The sequence below is a fragment of the Trichosurus vulpecula genome, chromosome 9 (assembly GCF_011100635.1).
Source record: "Trichosurus vulpecula isolate mTriVul1 chromosome 9, mTriVul1.pri, whole genome shotgun sequence".
Lineage (NCBI taxonomy): Eukaryota > Metazoa > Chordata > Mammalia > Diprotodontia > Phalangeridae > Trichosurus > Trichosurus vulpecula.
Genome location: NC_050581.1, coordinates 94,556,717 through 94,578,191, shown reverse-complemented (window position 1 = coordinate 94,578,191; position 21,475 = coordinate 94,556,717). Strand labels below are relative to the sequence as shown.

Genomic DNA, 21,475 nt, shown 5'->3' with positions numbered 1-21,475 from the left:
TTCTCCAAAAGTAGGGTGTAATGGCAAGCAAAGTGGGACTTCTTGTTTTGTTCTTTTTTCTTTTGGAGTTCTAGTTCTTCTCAGCACTGAGGTAATCAAGTGCCTTTGATTGAGACTTGCCCTTGTCCGAATTAAGAGACTTTGATTAATGAAGAGTCTTTGATGACCTGCTAAAGTCACAAGAAAGCCTAAGTCACATGAGTTCCAGTCACATGGTTGTGATGCCCTCTGTGGGCGGACTTTGAAGAAGTATATATACACTTTGAGGTTAGAATTTTGTTTTGGGGGCTCACTCATTGGAAGAACATTTCTGTGATTTCACCAGACGAGACTGGGTAGCCATTAAGGAGCACCCTGGCTTTGACAACCCAGATGTTGGTGCTTCTCTCTCTCTCTCTTGTAACTATGTATGTATTGCTATGGACAAATAGAAGCTCTGTCTGCTGATTTGTGTTATTTGCTCTGTTTATATAATTTCTGTTTGTGTTTTCTCTGAAGTTCAGGGTGCTGACTTTTGCTCCTCAACTAAGTGAATGATATATGTATGTTTAATAAAGTGAGATTGTAAACCCATTAAAGTTGCTTTCCTCAGAAAAGCAGATCAAAGAACCTATGCTAGCAGCCTCCCTGTGTGCTGGTGTTGTTGGCCTTACACCTCCACAGCAGCTGCTAGTAGCATTGTTGTTACATAGGGAAAGCACCAATATATACTTTTAAAAGATTTTTATTATCTTTTTGCTTTTACATCACTTTCTTTTCCAAATATAACCCCTGCTGCCCAGAGAGCCAACCCTTATAAGGAAGAATAAAGAGAGGCAAAAGAAAGCAATTCAGCAAAATTAACCAGCATATCAACCAAGTCTGACAGTGTGTTTAACTTTCCACACCCATTGGCTGTCACTTCTGCAAAGAAGCATGGGAGGACATGTATACATTTTCAATCAGCAATGAGAACAGTCTTATTCCTCCCTTTTACTTTTTTGTCTCCTATCTGGGCAAAAATTGCAAAGTATTGTTGGCCCTGGTCGGATTTTAATGTTGTTATACCTAATAGTAAAGAGAATCACAGGCTGATGTTATTAAGCATTTGGTTTTGATAAAAGAAAATGTGAAGACTATAGATAAAAGGAGTTCAATTCTGAGGCTCAGGCAGATTTTCAGTGAGACTCTTTGTGCTCCAGAGTTTGGGACACCCCTGCCCTGCAATTACAAAACTCAAGTATCCATGGAAACAGGCTCTGGATACTAAGCCCTTGATAGCACAGGGAGGATAAGATTAATGGCTGCATTTGGATCAGCTCTTATTTTGAGTGGGAAGACCATAAAGAAAAGAATAGGACAGGGAAGGGGAGGAGTGAAAAGAAAGGACGTATTTTCTGAAAGGCACACCAGAGATATAGGAAGATCAGACATATGTCTCAGATAACTTTTCCAAGTTCTACACGCATATTATTGGTTAGATGGAAAATGCATATTTATTAGCTGCTTAACATACTTGTTTCAGTGCTTTGAAAGATACATGATTTCATCATTGTGGATTTTTCTTCCACTAATGCACCACCAAACCCCTCCATGATTTAGGAGATCATTTTCTATGGCTCCAAAATAAATCCACCATGCAGTGTAAAACCACCTGTAGATGATCCTCCCTCAAATTGGCTCAGCTGGTCCTTGGTAGCTGAGACTATACTTAAAGTTAACCAGATATTTCTGCTTCAGTTGCAAAAGGGGTTGGATGTGAGAACATGAATCAAATCTTAAGGATGAAATTGTAAAGCCTTGAGGGAAGAGTAGAGATCTTAAGTTCTTTAAACAGTGGACTTTAAATAAATTTTCAACTATTTCTCTATTATCAAGTGTTGGATATGGCAAGCAGAAGATATTACACCTGCATACATTTCTTTGGGAGGAAATTAAAATTCTTTACTTAAAATTGTCTGATTCCTCTGGTCTTGATTTTTCTAGGATCAAGGGGGTTTGGGCATTGCCATCAGTGAAGAAGATACACTTAATGGAGTGGTCATAAAGAGTCTAACTGATCATGGAGTAGCAGCAAAGGTGAGATTTTACTGGCTGTTGTAGAGTGTAATGTAGTGTGTACATGGAGAAGAGGTAGGGTATTGCTCCTAAGGAAAAAAAAAAGGATCAGAAAATTTCCTTTTTCTTCTTAGGATGGACGTATCAAAGTTGGAGATCAAATCTTAGCAGTGGATGATGAAGTTGTTGTGGGCTATCCTGTGGAAAAGGTACCTTTATAAAATTAGGAGAGTGACTGATAAAACAGTTATAGCCAAGTACGTGGGTGTGTGTGTCTGCTTCGTATTAGTGAAAGTACACATATGATTGGCATGTTTGCAAAATATACATCAGTTTAATTCCATGTATATGCATATTTATGTATAGTGTGTGTGTGCATGTGTGTGTGTGTGGGTGTGGGTGTGTGTGTGTGTTACAGGTTGGCTGACTGAATAACTATTACTTTTCCTTGAAAATAATTAAACTTCCTTGGATCCTAACAAGATCCTCTCTCAGTCTTATAACCAAAGTAACATTTGTAGTCATATATTCACAGATCCAATTGTTCCCAGATACACGTAGCCTAATAGAGGAACTCCAATATTTAGAGCTTAAAGGGAATCTTGGAAATCATCTAGTCCAAAGTTTACATTTTAGATGAAGAAACTGGATGTGAAATATATTAATTTCTTCTCTTAATCCTAGAAAGCATAAGCCTCAGGGGATATCAGTGTCCTGATTCCTTTAGTTTAATAATTTGCTAATTAATTTTGTTTCATTCGACCAGTTTATAAATCTTTTGAAGACTGCAAAGAACACAGTGAAACTTACTATTAATGCAGAGGACCCAGAAGTCCAGCCTGTCCAGTCAACTCTCAGTGTATCCACTGGAGAAAAAAAGAACATCTCACAAGCTCCGGTGATGCCCCCTTCTGGATCTCCAGAACCTGAACCTATCAGAAGTAAGGGTAGTACTGTAAGCTTCAAGTCTCAGAGATTGAAGTCTGTATGTATACAGGAATCCCAATTCAAGCAGATAGTCACTGTAAAGAAGGCAGTAGCCTACCTAGTGCTTCTAAAAGCATGCTTGTGAGTGACAGCCCTAGGTCAAAATTTTCATATCGGATGTCCTACACATTATATGTAATTTAGGGGGTCCTACATAGACTTGTTTCACTCCACTTGGGAATGTGATCTCAAGGGAAGATGTGGCCTGGATATATTATTCTTTCTATTATGGAAAGAAAAGCTCTACAGTCTATAGTCTACGTCTGATCCACAGGTTAGAAAACTCGGATCTTTTTGTTCTCTTTGTACTTCAAATAAAACCACTATGTATTGGCATCTCATTATACCATGACCAATAGTAGTATGTAATATGGTATAGCACTGGTCAGTGTTGGGAGAATGTATCATGGGAGCTTAATGAAAATGCTAGAAGGTCTCCTTTATAACATGGTCTAAACACTATCAGAATCCCATGACATGTGGACTGTGAGGGCATCTTGATGTAATAGAAAAAGTGATGGACTTGCAATTAAGAGGCATAGGTTTGAGTCTCCAGTCAGATACTAAATACCCTACCTAACCAAAAATTGTCTAGTTTTTGTCAGTCACAACTTTCTTATCTCTGAAATGGGGATTATAATACTTACACTACACAGTTGAGATTAGGTAAATGTGGTTGTGAGAGAAGTGCTTTGTATTAAAGTGCAGTAAACATGGGTTACTGCTACTCCTTCACATGTGGGTGCTTCTATCTAGGAAAACTTTTTCTTGTATAAAAACCTCTCATTCATGCAGAAACACATTTTAAAGCATTTGCACCATCTTAACTTTAAAAAACTGTTTTATGTTCTTGACTGTGAAATGTAGGGAAACCATTTGGTTATGTTAACAACCCCAAAGGATTCATCTGTTTTGGCATAAAAAAACCTGAAACATTCACATTTTTTTGGACTGCTTTTTAGGGAAACAGTAGTTCAAAACATTCAAAAAATAGTTCAAAACAGTATCTCAAAGCAAAATAGTACGTATCTGATGAAAGAAATACTTTATATAGAGAACATGTGCCAATTCATTAAAATGTTTGAAGATTTTCTAGAAAATTTCCCCTTTCATTAAGTTTTCTGCTCTTCCCAGAATAGCATTCCCCAAATAATTTGAAATCATACATGTAAAAATAGCATAAGGGAAGAAAATACTTTACACCTGTTTTTACCATTTTAGAAGCAAGAAAGTAGTCTATCTGTAATTTCTAAAAAGAGAACATCTTATCTCAAACTTAAGCTATTATTGCTTGGCATTCTTAAAATTAGTTCTTGGGTTACATATTAAATGAAGAATATCATAAAACTAAATATATAATTTTAATTTACATCATGAACACAAAGGGGAAGAATCGTTATGATTTTGAAACTTTCTCTTAATACCTTATTAAATCAGGCACTAGGTATAAGAAAAGGGGACCTGACTTCGAGTTCCCAGTCTTGACGCTGCTTAGTGTGATTTTGAGCAAATGATTTAGGATAATAGAACCATAGACAGATCTTTGAGGTCATGTCATTTAAACCCCTTGTGTTGTAGATGAGAAAACTTAAGGAATGGAGAGGTTCAGTATCCAAGGTCGTACAGCTCACATGTTTCTTTGAGGCCCTCGGCCTTCTCACCTTTAAAATGATGATGACAATACTGCATTTATTTCCTAAAGAATATTAAGTTAGGAAAGTACTTTATAATCCTTAAAATGTTATAGACAAGTAACCATTATACCACAGATGTATGTGAATAGAATCAAAGAAAAAAAAAGTAAAAATGATGGTGTGGTCTCCAACCAAAAATTGCCGAAGGTGTTTTGTGCCCTGCAGTTTGAGATTATTCAGCTCTTTTAATTTATCTTTTTGTTTATCTTAATTTATCTTATAATATCTTAAATAAAATATCTTGTTATTTATCTTTTTGTGTGTGGGTCATGGACATAGGCGAATATTTATTTAATAGAATCAATTTATATTATTGCATAGAATCACAAAACTGAAAAATGCATCACATAACTTGGTGGGAAGTTTTGCCAGGAACCAAATATATCAATGAATCCTTGCAACTTTAACTCAGTTTCTACTTCTTCAATCTGTTAATAAAGTTTATCTTCTCTATTTTAAGGCACAAGCAGGTCTTCTACCCCAGCCACTTTCCCATCTGACCCAGCGACCTGTCCAATTATCCCTGGCTGTGAAACAACGATTGACATTTCCAAAGGACGCACTGGGCTTGGATTGAGCATTGTTGGAGGAGCAGACACTTTGCTGGTGAGCATTTAAGGTGGTAAATACCTCACAATAAGAAGCAAGCAGAGTGGACACAGTGCTGGAGCTGGAATCAGGATGACCTAGGTTCAAATACTCACTATATAACCATAGAAAAAAAATCACTTAACATTTATGAACCTACATTTCCTCCTCTGCAAAGTGTAGCTAAAGAATACCTATACAGTATAGTTAGTGCCTGTGCCTTCTTCACAGGGTTGCTCTAGGTTATAGATAATAAATGAATAGTGACTGGATCTGTGATGTCATTGATTTAAGAGTCTCCTGGAACAGGAACCTTTCTATCAATACAAGTTAGCATATGTCTTTCCATAGAGTCCATCTGGTACTCCAATGGCCTTCTTCTGATTATTTTAATAACATGTAGATGCTAGGGTTTTCTGTTCATTATCCCCTCTCTTTATACAACCAGCCTGCTTCCTTTTCTAGTTAGACATATCTTTGATGAGAGTACTGGCTGCGGAGTCAAAGGATATGACTTCACTGATCCTCACTGGACCTTATTACCTCGTCTATAAAATGAGGTGTTCAATTAAAAGGCTTTTAAAGTCACTTCAAACTGGCTCAGGGCGGGGTGGGGGGGAAAATGTATGCATGATACAGTTTTAAGTATAATACGTATCTTTAAATTTTTCTCTATTGCTTTCTAAAGTCCAGGTAATCAAGAAAACAATAAATCAAGGCCTGATTTATAATATTTACTGATTTCTGAGGGGTAGATGTTCACACTGAAAATTAGCTCTCATGATCTGGTGTGAACTAACCCAAGAATACCCTTTTTTTTTAAACTCTAGAACTATGATCCATATTTTATTACTACATAAAAAATAATAGAGCATCTGATCTTCTCTGGACTCGATGGTAGCTTCAATTGCTCATTATTTTTTAAAAAAATGGAATAGTAAGGTTTTGTGAGATTGGCAGTGTTTTGTGATGCTCAGATTTCAAAACTTCTTGTCATCCACAACTTATATAAATTGTATGTATTCATAACCTTTGAGATGACCCAGATATACCCTGTGAGGATTTTTTTAAGTTTAGATAGCTATAAATTAATCTTAAATATTTTTGAGTACCAGAGATGTCTGTCTGTTGTGCCTTAATAATTTCAGTTTGAAAAGTATCTTTTGAATTTTTACATTCTATTAATAGCAAATATTTGTATACAGGCTTGGGTTTTTTTTGTTGTTGTAATTTACTAAGCAGTTTCATCTTGCCATCCCTATAAGACATGCTGTACAACTATTATGATTCCTATTTTATAGGTGAAGGACCCAAGGTACAGAAAAGGGAAGTGGTTTGGCCCTGGTCAGACAGATAATAAGTGTTCAAGCTGGGATATGAACCCAGGTCTCCTGACTCTCAAATTGACCATTCTGTTCACTATGTCACAATAGTTTGCATAAGATTATTTTGTAAAAGTGGTGCTCTCACATACATATTTTTATCTTATTCAGTAATACTTCAGCCCATGTTATTCGGTGAATTTAGGCTGTGTCTTTTTTTTCTTTGCTGGAGTGGGGAGAACACAAAAAATAACTTGTCTTCTTACTCCACAGGGTGCCATTATTATCCATGAAGTTTATGAAGAAGGAGCTGCCTGTAAAGATGGGAGACTTTGGGCTGGGGATCAGATTTTAGAGGTATGGATTTAGTGTTTAGAGAATATGTGTAAGACCTTCTTGGTTATGAAAAAGGAGGTGGTTTGGTTTAGTTTTGTTTCGTTTGGTTTGGTTTGGTTTTTTGACTCTTTTTCACGAGCCCAGTTTCTCACAGTCCATGTCTGATTCTGGTCCAGGTGAATGGGATCGATCTCAGGAATGCTACACATGATGAAGCCATTAATGTACTGAGGCAGACGCCTCAGAAAGTGCGCCTGACTATCTACAGGGATGAGGCCCAATATAAGGAGGAGGACATGTATGACATGTTCAATGTAGAACTGCAAAAGAAGCCTGGAAAAGGGCTTGGATTGAGTATTGTTGGAAAAAGGTATGAAAAGGCAAATTTATTCTTTACATCAGGGAAGGGGGGCTTTCAAACAATCTAAAGTCTAGGAACATTTGTGTGTGGGCCATGGACATATGCAAATATTTATTTATTTCATAGAATCAATACATATTACTGCATAGCATCACAAAACTTTGAATACGTTATTACATTCTGATAAAATGTAGAGGTACATTGATAAAAGCAACATTTATGTTTATATTTCTTCCTTTTGGTTCTGAAATAATAAATATGATAAGTAAAGATCTAAATATTAGAATAGTAAGGTAGGAGAGGGAATTATAATAATATTTTCCTCTATGTTTTACTGGAGGAAGCCTTTAATTTTGAAAATTGCATTGGATTTAGCGTTAAGAGGAACCTGGGTTTGAAACCCAGTTCTGACTTTTATTGTGTAAGCTTTAGCAAGTTACTTCACAACTTCTCCTGGACTCTGTTTCCTAATTTTACAAATGAGGATGACAGTAATACTTGTACTATCTACCTCATGTGTATGTTTTAAGGAAAATATATTGAAAACTTTAAAGCACTATATAAATGTAAATTATTATTTATTGTGCAGATCAGGCCCTAAGAAATGTTCATTGACTTAAATCAGTGGCAGGGCTTATGCTGTTTGTTCACTATTGGATAAAGTCATTGATTGTACTTGGTGACAAATGTACCACTATCTGGTAAAGATAATAGAAACTCTCATTTCTGTTGTACTTTGAAGGTTACAGAACACTTTTCTAAAATGAAAGGAGTTGAAAAGGGAATCAGATTCAGAAATAATATATAATTACTCAAATTTAAAGTTCGAACAAAAATTCACAATTGTCAGAAGTATAAAACAACTTGAAAAACACTCCACGGTTTCCTTGTGAGTTCCTGCAAGATTCCAGAGTTTGACCAAAGAGAATTTGGAAAAACCCCCTCTAAGCAATTCATGTCATATTTATATGTTTTCTGTGTTATAGTTGACTTAAATGCTAATGGAGAATCAGCAATGGGCTGAGTTTTATGTTGTTCAGTCATTTCAGTCATGTCTGATTCTTTGTGACACCATTTGAGGTTTTCTTGGCAAAGACTGGAATGGTTTGCCATTTCTTTCTCCAGCTCACTTTACAGATGAGGAAACTGAGGCAAACAAGCTTGCCCAGAATCACATAGTTACTATCTGAAGCCGGATTTGAACTTAGGACTTCTTGACTCCAGACCCTGCACTCTCTTCCTGTGCCACTTAGCTAATAGGCTAAGTTACTTCATGCTTTAGTCACTTTGGTCCAGCAATTTAAAGGTTCCTTTTAAATATTCTGAAACATTTTGCATTAATTCAGTGAGGTGAGGTTACAAAACCTGCCTTTGTCCAGATCTTTTATAAACCCATTTCACCCGTAAGAAGTAGACAGATAGTTCAATAAGAATGCAGTTAACATTCACTCTTTTATTCCCACTCAGTAAAATGTATGTGCATTAAGCAAATGTCTATTTGCTGCAATGCTTTTTTGATAGTGAGATCAAAATTTTTGAATAAGCCCTTGAGAATTTGTTGAGTTCGGCTCTCTGCTTGTAAGAGGGACCAGGACTCTAGTTATGACAGGGATGGTTACTCACTGTGAGTTTTATTGTTCTCTGAGGAAGAAACGTTAACCACTTCCCTTGACCACCTCATAATTCCTCTAGTCTCCTCTGGTACTCCCTTTGGTCATAATTAACCAAGACTTTTTACACAGGTGCCCTTGTGAGGTAATGAGCATTTGTAAAATTAAATTGCCTTTCCTGGGCAATTCATTTTCATGAAACAATTAATCTGAAGGAGAAAAATAGAAAAGCCCTGCTGAGTAGATCCTGCCTTCCCATTTTACAGCAGAGAAGACAGAAGCAAAGCCTTCCGGATGGTGTTTTGCCCCAGCAGAGGTTATAGGGTGTCAGTCTTGGGGGTATTAAATCCTTAACTCTCTGGCCTTTCCTCCTGACCTCAGATAACTTGTGATCCCAAAGAAACTTTCTGACTTCTTTTTCCAAATGAATTAAAATCTCAGTGACTATGGCCTTTTATATTGCAACCCCCATTTCCTTGTGAATGATCTTCCCTTATAGTAAATAGGTTAATTTTAACAAGGAACAGGAATGACCCTCACTTAAGATGTCATTCTTTGAGACCATAGGATTATAGATTTAGATGTGGATAGAACCTTAGAGGTCATTTTAAGTCCAGTCCTCTTCGTTCCACAGATGAGGAAACTAGAACCTAGGTACTAAGTAGCGTAGTTAGCATTTGACCCCGAGTCCTTTGACAAGGAATCCATGCAGTCCATCTGTAAGCATTTATTAAATGCCTACTGTTTGCCAGGCACTATGCTAGGTGGTGAAGATATAAACATTTTTAAAAAGGAAAGGAAAAAACTGATTGCTATTCTCTAAGAGCTTCCATTCATTGTAATAGTTTCTGTTTGTGCTGTGCCGTGCTGACTGAAGCTGATCAGTGATGATTATCTTAGTGATATCCTTTTATCCAATGGTAATGAATAATGGCTAATAAAGCCAACATTTATACAGCACTTACTGTGTACCAGGCACTGTGCTAAGTGCCTTACAATTATTAGGTCGTTTGATCCTCACAATGGCCCTGGTGAGGTTTGACAGATGAGGAAACTGAGGTTAAATGACTTGCCCAGGATCACCTAGCTACTAAATATCTGAGACTAGATTTGAACTCAGGTCTTCCTGACTCTACGTCAGGCACTCTTCCCATTGTGCGACCAAACTATTATTTCAGTTTCCTACAAGACATATAATTGCTGTTTTTATTGAAAGAATGAGAGAATCCATGGAATCTAATCCCCTTAGTTTATAGATGAGAGAACTAAGGCCTAAAGAGATAGAATGATTTACTTAAGGTCACAGGAAGGTGGCGGAGTCAGGATTTGACTTGGGTCCTATGACTCTAATGAGTGTACCCTTCTCCATACTATTCTTCTTTTACTCCAACTCTACTCGTTTTACAAGTAAGGAAACCAAGACCTAGAAAGAAACCTGGTTTCTCCAACAAAAGCTAGTTAGTGATAGATCCCAGATTAGAACCTGGGACCTAGGTAGTGATCTTCTCATTATATCATGCTAACATATTCATAGCTAATAAAGACTGGTATGCTTGAGTATAAAAACCTATTCATATACAAGGATTTATAGACTTATTCTTATTCTGTGAGGGGGAAATGGTGATTATGAGGGGCTGATGTGGTTTAGTAAGAGTCTACTGTATGAATCAACTGTGTTCTTCTTGTTACATCATGTCCAGTTCTTTGTGACTATGGATGGACTTAACTTGGCAAATATACTAGAGTGGTTTGCCATTCCCTTCTCCAGTGGATTAAGGCAAACAGAGGCTAAGGGTAACACAGCTAGTAAGTGTCTGAGGTCAAATTTGAACTCAGGTCTTCCTAACTCTAGTTCCAGCACTCTATCTACTGAGCCACCTAGCTATCTCCAAATCAACTGTACTAGTAATTAAAACCAAAAAATCAAAGCGATGTGGTGCTTACCTCTAGACCTGTATTTATGTGATAGATGAATTAAATCATCCAAACTAGCCACCAGTTTTAGATACCTTGGGTTTTTTTGTTTTGTTTTGTTTTTGAGAAAATGGACATCAGTCATTTGATCTTAATAAATGTTTATTTATAGATTAAGAGGCAGAATGAAACAATAGGGGAAAAAAGTAAAGCAAAATGTGGGCTTTGGAATGGGAGGGACCAGGATTGAATCTTGTCTCTGCCATTACCCGTATGGCCTAGGATGACCTCCTGGTTACTCAGTTTACTCCTCTGTAAAATGTGTGAGGTGCTGGATTACATGACCTCCAAGGTTCCTTCTAGCTCTTCCTATGAGACTCTGTTATTGATTGGTTTAAAATATTCCTTAAATCTATTTTAATATTAACAATACTTCCTCAAGTTTAGTCTTAACTATAATTATGTCCTAGAGTCACAGTAATAAAGTTAACTTTATAAGCAAAAAAAAAAGTCATTTCTTGAAGCAAATGTTGAAGCATTGTAGCTAGAAAAAAAATGATGTCATAGTTGCTACCTTCCCCCAAAGCCTTCCCTAATTCCCTTGGTTGTTAGTCTTCTTTCTTTGTTCAAGATGTTTTGTATTTATTTCTTATTCTACATGTTGTCTTCCCCCAGTTGTATCCTTTCCATATTTTACCCCCAAGGATCTTTTGTAAAAATTCCTTGAAGGTGTATCGTGTCTCATCTTGGGCTTTTATTCCGTGTGCTGAGGATAGGGTCATGCACCTTATTAGAACTTAATAAAAATTAGTTGAATTGAAAATAAAATTTGTATTTGCAGAAATGATACTGGAGTATTTGTGTCAGACATTGTGAAAGGGGGAATTGCAGATGTGGATGGAAGATTGATGCAGGGAGACCAGATATTAATGGTAAATGGGGAGGATGTTCGTAATGCCACTCAGGAAGCTGTTGCAGCCTTACTAAAGGTAATAATTTTTAAGTTAATAATAACATTGCTGCATGGTACCGTGGGAAAAGAAAATAACTTAAAAGTGAGCTATGACAATTAACAGTTACTGATCTCATCACACTTTAATAAACAAGATCCTTTAATTCACTGATAGTTTTAAAATGGTAATCTTAGGTGCAATTATCTATAATATTGGTATACATTTTATTGGGTAATAGGGAGTATTATAAATGGACTCTTAATGATGTAAATAAAATCTTCATCCTCAAGATCTGTTAAGGAAATTTCTTGGATGGGGAGAGGTTGGCCAAAGGCCAATCTTCCTTGCCGGAGCTTAGATGACTGGCAATAGAATGTTTTCAATAGACTATTGTACCTCAGTAAAACACCACACAGACACACACACACACACACACACACACACACACACACGCACACGCACATGCACACGCACACGCACACACACAGATCTTTGAAAGGCACAAACTATTTTTAGAAGCTGCAGAGCTAAAATGAATGCTAATTCTTTCAGGGAAATTTTATCTTAAAACAAACATACAGATTTATCAAGATGACATGCTGGATGGATGGGGAAGTCTCTTTTTTTTTAATCAAAATCCAAAATTTCAGCCACATGCAGACTTATACAAAGAAGATGAGGTTAGATTGTAAATAGAAACCTTATTATAGCCTGTTCTACTTAACTGACTCTTGGCCCAATCACCTGGTCACTACAGGAAAAGCAGAAGAGGGAGAATTAATGAAAGAGAGAGGGATAAAGAAGCCTTACAGCTTATCAGGATCTCTCAGCCGTGGCCATGTAGGATCTCTTAAACTACCTTCATCATGCCCTAAGGAAGAAGGAATGGCTCAAAAAGCTCCATCATTTTCTGACCTTTAGAAATAGTCATCACAACCAAGTCATTTGCAATTCTTTGTTGCCCTAACCTCGTTCACCTTAGCAGCGTGGCACACCACTGTTAAGTTAGGCCAACAAGGGCTTATTGAGTATGTAATACATGCCAGGTATGGTGATAAGTGCTGGATGTACAAAGAAAGGCAAAAGCAGGCCCATCCTTCAGAAGCTCACAGAATAATTGGGGAGAGAGACCACACACAAACAACTATGTCAAGCAAGATATGTACAAGATGAATTGAAGAGAATCTAAGAAGGGAAGCACAAGGATGAAAGGGGAGCTTCAGGAGCAATCCTTTTTAGCATCAGGGAAACATGCTCCAAAATGCAGGAGAAAACATCTAGCAATGGCCAACTCCCGTTGTTACAGTGCTATGTTGCAGTGAGGCTGCCCTTTCTAAGCACTACAGCATTCTCTGTGGGCAATACAGGTAGAGCCAGCTGCCAGATGATCCTAGTAAAGGTCTTGTTTCTTTTTGACTATATGTGCTGGCTGTAAGCATGCCCAACCTTAAAGAGAAACTGGGATACCCCTCGAAGGCTTCTGCCTTCCTAACCCCACAACTCCTCTGTACTATCTCTCTTCCTGTGCTGATAGAAGACAGAGGAAGAGGTAATGAAGCAAGAGGGTCATCCTTCCTCATTGATCCCCTGAGATTGATTTTCTTCAAGGATGAAAGGGAAATAAAAAGCACACACATAGAAGTTTAGCCCGTTGCTTGTGAAGGAAGGGAAATGGTGCCTCCCGCTTAGACCAATGGAGGAGGAAGAAAAGGAAAGGAACGTTTATATATCATCTACTGCGTGCTAAGCACTTTTACAAATGTTGCCTCATTTGATCCTGATAACAGCCCTGAGGTATAGGTACTATTATTATTACTTTTTTTTACAGTTGAGGAAATTGCAGAGGTTAAATGACTTGCCCAGAGTCACATGATTATTCTCTGAGGTTGGATTTGAACCTAGGTCTTCCTGATTCCAGGCTCAGCACTATATCCGCAGTGCCACCAGCTGCCTTGAGTAGAGACAATAGAGAGAAAGGAAGATAATTTAAAGCATGCTTTTTTTCTAGTCTGCAACCTAGGCCTAAATCCAGCCTGTGTTCTGTGCTGTTTTTTACATATTATGGTCTCATACCCTATACATAGAGTATCTTTCCTCTGACTCTGGTCTCTGTGATAGTTTTTTGCTTTCTCCTTGAGCCTTGGGAGTGGTACTATGTACTTTTCATTCCATGTCAGATGCTTTAGAGGTTTGAAACTGTGCATTAAGACAGACCCTGGGAACCAGAATTAACCAGCCCTATTCTGAATGGAAGACCATCTCCCTGATTTAGTCACATGGTACCAAATACTGCCTTTTTATTCACTCTTTTACTCTTGTTCAAGTTGTCACTTACATGACTCATTGACCAGCTAAAAAAACGTATCACTGGTAACAACAGTATTACCACTCAATTGTATAAAAAGATTTCTTGTATAATTTCTTGGTGATATTTGTAGGCTATATAAGAAACTAGCATGGAATTATATTTATGATAAAAAGTATTGACACATTTCTCTCAATTTTTAGAAAACATCGCTAACATAACATAATTTCTGACATAATTGTGATCCCCTTTTCACCCACTGGCTCTAGAAATTGTAGTCATATATCCCATACTTCCCTTCTTATAGTCTTTTGAAGTTGAAGTTATAAGTAGCAGGTATTGTACATGTCTACAAAATAAGCTTTGGCTTCATGGTCAAAGATGAAATATGGGACTGCATGAATTGCTCTTCTAATCCATTATAGTATGTCTTATCTCAAAGATATTTTTTATCTATAATGCTTTCTGTTTGATTTTAACAATACAGCCTTTTAAGCCAAAATTTTTGTTTATCTTTTTGTACACATAAGAGGAACCCTTTTGTGATTGTAATATTCAGGCAAAATGAAATGGAGAATTAGGGCAATTATCTGAATAACTTTGGTGTTGAGGAGAAGAAAAGAGGTGGATTAAAAAAACACAGTTATTTAATTCAATTCATATTTTTGTCTAGATCAATGAGTTTCACTAGATAATTACCCAACTCCCCATTTCCCCTTGCCTTGATAGATACAATCTACATGGGCTCTATTGCACAATGAACTCATTGCTTATAAGGTATTCTAAAAGGAGCAACCTTTCCAAAAATCAGCCTGTGGAAACATAAAGTAACATAAAATCTGAATGCAGCATTTTATGGAAAGACTTCCATAAAAATTAACAATTCTTCAGTGTTCTGTTCTTCAGTGTTCTCTAGGTACAGTAAGATTGGAAGTTGGAAGAATCAAAACAGGTCCATTCCATTCAGAGAGAAGGACATCCCAAAGTAGCCAGGTTGGTAATTATGGCATTCCAAAGAGCAGAATTCTGCCTCCTTATACCACAAACAAATTAAATGTATCATAAGACCATTGAGGTCACATAGTACTGAATCAAAAGGTCATTGGTAGGGGCAAGTGAAGAACATGGAAACTTTATTTTTTCCTTTAAGGCAGGGGGGCTGGATGAAAATCAGTTTATTACCTTATAACCAAATCCATTTTTAGCTTTTTATTTTTAAAAATATATATATTTATAGCTTTTGCTTTTACATCACCTTCATCTATACATAGATCTCTCCCCACTCTCCTCCCCAGAGTCATCCTATCTGATAAAGAATAGGAAGAAAGAAGGAAAAGAAGGAAGGAAAGAAAGAAGGAAGGAAGGAAGGAAAGATAGACTCAGTTCAGTAAAGCTAACCAACACATCAACTGAGTCAGTATTCCTTACCCCACAAGCCCCACCCCCAAAAAGAGGTCCATATTAGGACCACATGCAATCATTAGAGTACACAGTGTTAGCTAAAGAGAAAACTACAGAAACCAAGACCCAGTTTTGATATTTGAAGCTTCCAAAGTCATGAGGCAATTCAATTCGTCAACCATTTGTTGTACAACTACAGCATAAAAAGCGTTGTTGTGCTAGGTCATAATGAAGTTTCAAAGCTTTCAAGTTGTTTGCAGTATAATGAAAAGAATAGAATGTATACACAGGTTAGCCAATCAAGGTAGAAGAAGGAAAGAGTAAATCCAGGTCAAATGTTTGAGCAGGGGGATCATGATACCTGTATGGGGCGAGTGGGTAGGAAAGGCTTCACACATGAGGTGCTACTTGAGCTGGATATTAAAGGGAAAAAAATATTGCAAAAGGAGGTGAGGAAGGGGCACATTACATGTGTGGTGGATGGCTTATATAAGTGTATGGAGGAGGGAGAAGGAAGAATGAGACTGCAGAAGAGCTTATAGTCTTGTTTGGCTGGAATACTGTGAAATAAAGCTGGGAAGGTTGGTTGGAAATGAATTTGGCAGAGATTTAAATGTCAGGCTAAGGAGTTCATATTTTATTCTAGTGGTAGTAGGGAAACACAGGGTGAGATGTGTATGTGTGTGGAAACTAGTTAACTAATTTATAGTTATCGCTGACACTAAGTCCTAGTGGAGACAACAAAAAAAATAAAATATGCAAAAGAAATGATTATCTAATATGAGGTGTTTGGGTGTTTTTTTGTTTTTGTTTTTTTTTGCTGGAGAACACCTCCCCCCACAAAGCATGGGCTCATAGCACTAGGAAAATTTAAGTCTCCTCCCAAAAATCTGTTGTCTTTTTAAGTAGGATTCCACCAAAACTATCTTGGAAAGAAACCCAGCTGCCATTTCTTTAAAATCTTCTATGATAGCACACTCTAATGTCATTAAACTTAAAGCAGAAAATTCTTAATAATCCAGTATAATTTCCTCCTGTCCTAATTTAAATTCATTTCCTTTGTGTAAATGAACAACACATAGATCACCACACATACATTATCCCATTATATAGTTCAAGATTAAGAAGTTAATAGAAGCAGTTTAGTATCATATATAGAAAGCTGGTCTTGCAGCCAGAAGGAGCTGGGCTCAAAAACTGCCTCTGAGACCTTAGGGCTGTTTCCCCTGGGCAAGTCACTTAATCTCTCAATGTTCCAGCCTGTAAATTGCATAAAAGATGCCAGCTTACATTGGCAGAGGGAGTTCCTTCACCTGGAAATTCCTTACACTAATAAAATCACCATTTGAATCTTTATCCTAGTATTTCAATATGGTTAAAATTCTCATTTTTTCTAGAGACTAAATAATCCCATTTCACCAGCCTTTCCATTTCTCATTCTCTTTTTTTGAAGTGTCACTGTTCTTTTTTTGTTTTTCATTACATCCCGTACCCACAGCCTCTTACCTAACATTTTTAATCTTTTCCTTCCAACCTTCTTGAAATGTTCTACATTTTATTTTCATTACATAATCCTGGAACTAGAGAAAGTAACAACGATGAGGACAAAACAATGCTGAAATCTAGAAGGAATTATTTTGTAGGTAGCTCAATAATATTCTTAAGTATTTGCCTATATTCATGCTTAAAATCAATTTTCCCTCAATGTTTTTGGTGAGATTGACTTTTGTTTTCTAAATGAATCTATTTCTAAATAATGGTGGCTTTTGCCACCAGTAAACTCAAAGAATCATAGACTTTGAAAAGGACTCAGTGCTCTAAATCATGACTCCCATCTACAACTTCCTTGGAAATGAGAAATGATGCAACCTCACCTTCAACACCTCTAGCTTCTAAAAAGCTCACATTGCCTGAGGAGTATCAGTCCATTCCATTTTTTTGTTTAGGTGCAATGATTGGGGACTTTTTCTTTGTGTTGTCTTTAAATCTGCCTGATACTTCACACTGTTGGCCCTGTGCCCCCTTGCTAAAGAGAACCAATCCAATCCTTTTTTTAACCCAATATGTGGAAAATAGATTTATATATTTATTTGTTTGATTTGTTTTATAGAGATATCTCTTTAATACCTCAGGCTCTTAGGGCTATCTTAATTTGAACTCTTTTCCCTCTGATATTAATTCCCTCTCTCAAGTTTAAATGGTGGTATCCCAATGAATGAACTTGTTCTGTAATTGCATTTAAAATGATCCCTCCTTGCACAGAGTAGGCAATATGTGTGTGTGTTTATTTCTCAACCATTTTGACATTCCCCCCAGCTGATAATCAGTGACACACCATCTTTGTGCATAGACATATAACAATGATTTCATCACCTAACAGTATCATGATTTAAAATGTTATTATTTTCCCAGTTTGATGAGAATATTGTCTTCAGAATCTCTCAACGTCTTTTTGAAGTTAAAGCTGATTTATCTTAGATCTGTAAGCTTTGTAACTTGGCAAATTTAGCCAAGGAAAAAGTCAGCAGAAATGAAACGTCATAAGAAAAGGCAAAGTCACTCTTCAAAATAGAGCATTATCAGTGTGATCCTTATTTTTTAAATGTTTCATGAAAAGAAACCAGTGAGATAGATTTTAGAATTAAGCAGTTTTCTTATTATTACTTTCTAAACTTGAAAGAATAATTAATGTCTTATTTTTTTCTAGATGAGTGAAGGAAGTCTGTCATCCTTCACTTTCCCTCTTTCTGGATCCAACACATCAGAGGCATTTGACAGTGTTTCAAAGAAGAATGCCTGTAAGATTAACTTCATATTTGAATTAAATTGTGTATTAAAGGGGGATTTTCTTCCACTAAACTTGAGCTACAGTCTTTTCTTCTAAAGTATCTTAATAATGTGGAAAGTTTCTATGTGTTCTGCTCTATTCCAAAATTATAGCCAGTGAAATTATATCCATTGGAGTCTGCACTTTAAAAGTATAGGTCTGGTGTTCTACTGGGTAAAGTGCTGATTAGGCAACTGGTTTTATATCCTAGTTCTGATGTTTCCTAGCTGTGGGACCATGGGCAAGTCACATCAACTCCCTGATTAAGTGGAGACAGTAGTATTTGGACTATCTGCTCACGAGGTTGTTGTGAAGATTGCACTTTGTCAACTTTAAATTGTCTCAGCATACCTTTAAGTGCCTACTGAGAATACAAAGATGTTCTCAAGGATCTCACAGTCTTCTTGCCGGAGGAAAGCACATAAGTAACTATGGCATATAGAATATATAATGGCAACAAGAAGTCAACAAGTATTTATTAAGTACCTACTATGTGCCAGGTACTAAGCTGCCAACTGAGGATACAAAGAAAGGAGGGAGGACCATCCCCCACTCTCAAGAAACTCACAGTTTAATGTGGGAGAAAACATGCAAATAACTGTACAAACAAGCTATATATAGGGTAAACTGGGCACTGGGATTAAGGAAAACTGGGAAAAACTAGTAAAAGATAGGACTTTAGCTGAGACTTGAAGTTGAGAAGCTGGGGGTAGAGATGAAGAGGGATGATATACCAGGCATGGGGGGAAGCCAATGAAAATGCCCAGAGTAGGAAGATGGAGTATCTTGGTTGAGGAACAGAAAGGAGTCTGGTGTCACTGGATTGCAGAATTTGGGGTGGGGGTGGGGGTGGAGTGGGGGTGGTGCGGAGAAGGGAGAAAGCTGTAAGAATATTGAAAAATTAGGAAGGGTCAGGTTTTGAAGTGTTTTAAAAATCAAAATGGATTTTATATTTGATCTTGTAGGCAATAGGAATATTGTATAGAGGGATGAAATGGTCAGACCTGCACTTTAGGGAAATCACTTTGGTAGCTCAGTGGAAGATGAGTTGGCATGGGGCAAAACTTACAGCAGGGAGACCAACCAGGAGGCTATTGCAGTAGTCCAAGCATGGGGTTATGAAGCCCTGCACCAGGGTGGTGGAAGTGTCAGAGGAGATGGAGCATATGTAATAAATGTGAAAATAGAATCCACAGGACTTGGCAACTGATTTGTTATGGGCCTTGAGATGGAGTGAGAAATATATGATGACCTGGTTTTAAGTCTGGGTAAGACATTTGAAAAAGATCCTTTTTTTCAGCCAGGGAGGTATATGTGTATAAAGGAATATGTAGTGAAGACAGAAATGGAGTGATTGAGAGAGGCATTAAGGAAGTGGCATCTGAATTGGGCCTTGAAGAAAGGAACTTTAATATATGGAAATGGAGGAGAGAGTTACTCTAGCAAAGATTTGTGGCTTATTATTATTGCCCAAATAGGATTGAATAGGATGGACTTGGATGCTGTATATTTTAGCAAATAGAAATAGGCTTTGATTTAAGTAGCTAAATCCTAGGGAGTTACTTTATGAATATAGAAATTAAGGGGCTTGCCTGGGGTCACCCAGTTAGTAAGTGTCAGAATTGTAATTTGAATCCAGATTTTCTTGACTCCAAGCCCAGCTCTCTTGAACTATAATGCTTTTTCTTGCTTTTCTTATATTATTATCATCACTCTTATTAAATTGGGATCCTATAAACTTTTCTTATTAAGCAATTTGGTATTTTTTATCACTTTTTTTTCTATTAACATTAAGTAAATCCTGCATATATATATGTATATATATGTATATACATACATACATACATATATATATATATATGCGCTCCCACAGTAAACACTGATTTTTCCATAATTATTTTATTTTTAAACTGAGAACTCATGCTTTCCTTCTCATGTGTAAATTATGTGAAAATTGCATCAGAGGAATTTTGGCCATAAGCATTGGTTGAAGCTTGCCCAAATTTGTGAAACTAACCATATGGTGGTCCTAGTTTTCATTTTCTTCAATACTTTGGGGGTCCATGATTTCATTTGTATAGGTACTTCTTCTACTGGCTCAAATTAAAAATATATCACCCGGTAGCTAGGACAATGGTGACTTATACTTAGCTAGATTATTCCTCACATGATAGGTGCTTAATATGTCCTTGGTTCTATACTCAAACTCTGCTGCTTGAAAGAGTGGGACTACCAGAGACTGTCACTTTCACAGCACCCAAGAACTCAGGGTTATCTCTGTGCCCCAGGAAGGCATTAGAGTTGGACTTTAGTAAATTATTCAGCTTAAAATGTATTTAATATTAACAAAATCAAAATACTTGGATCCTTAGGTTGTTTTATATGCTGTCTCTAATCCCTGAGGCTGTGCATTCAGGGCTTTGTAAAGAGACTTTTGTAAAGAGTTCTCTTAACTCATTCAGAGTGGACTATGTAGTTAGTGTATAAAGTGAAAAGAAAGAAAGTGGGGGTGGTATAAGGTTAGTTCTAATTTTTAAAATAGGAAAGTGTATTAAAAAGGGTGGATTGATAGTAGGTAGTAATTTTGTTGTGGTCCTTCCAAACAATTAAGTGTGAACCAACACCATTTCATCATACACCCATGTCAGGCATTGTTTGCGCTTCATTTGATTGGGTTAGCCTATTTTATTGATATTATCATTGTAATAACTTTATTTCATCCTTTTTCATTTTACAGTGGCTTTGGAAATACAAGGATTAAGAACAGTTGAAATAAAAAAGGTAAATTGGACCAGAAAGCTATATAAACTATTCATTTGAGAGACACAGGGAGATCCATTTTCTGGATAGCTGTCTTGCCATTTTAAGATACCCAGTGGGGGGGAGGGGGATGTTTGTTTAGTGCAATATGGCCTGGTTTTATGGAGCAGAAGTAGAAAGCAGAGATTGCAAAATTCCCTGTGGAAAGTAACTATTAAGTATTGTAAAATACCCATTCACAGTCAGTACAAATGTAAAGGCCTTTTGGTTTTTAGTGATTGGATCTGTGTAAGAGAAACTTTTCATTTGTTCTTTAAAAAATTGTTAAGTCATTTTGCCTCAAAAATCTAATCATCTCACACTTAAAAATGCCACTTTTC

At 36.8% G+C, this 21,475-nt stretch overlaps 1 protein-coding gene across 11 annotated transcripts in view; it reads left to right on the top strand.

Moving 5' to 3' along the window:
* The window catches only part of MPDZ (multiple PDZ domain crumbs cell polarity complex component), a 228,186-nt gene that overhangs the window by 192,002 nt on the left and 14,709 nt on the right, over positions 1–21,475 (top strand). For 6 of the 11 annotated variants that reach the window (XM_036737847.1, XM_036737842.1, XM_036737839.1 and 3 more), the window contains 10 exons: positions 1,966–2,058; positions 2,172–2,246; positions 2,804–2,978; positions 5,179–5,324; positions 6,902–6,985; positions 7,141–7,334; positions 11,691–11,838; positions 15,014–15,100; positions 18,216–18,306; positions 21,073–21,116. In XM_036737847.1, the coding sequence (XP_036593742.1) occupies positions 1,966–2,058; positions 2,172–2,246; positions 2,804–2,978; positions 5,179–5,324; positions 6,902–6,985; positions 7,141–7,334; positions 11,691–11,838; positions 15,014–15,100; positions 18,216–18,306; positions 21,073–21,116 (1,137 nt within the window). Of the gene's footprint in view, positions 1–1,965; positions 2,059–2,171; positions 2,247–2,803; positions 2,979–5,178; positions 5,325–6,901; positions 6,986–7,140; positions 7,335–11,690; positions 11,839–14,998; positions 15,101–18,215; positions 18,307–21,072; positions 21,117–21,475 lie in introns of all 11 variants that reach the window. The other 5 variants (XM_036737846.1, XM_036737841.1, XM_036737838.1 and 2 more) reach the window with 1 other exon arrangement.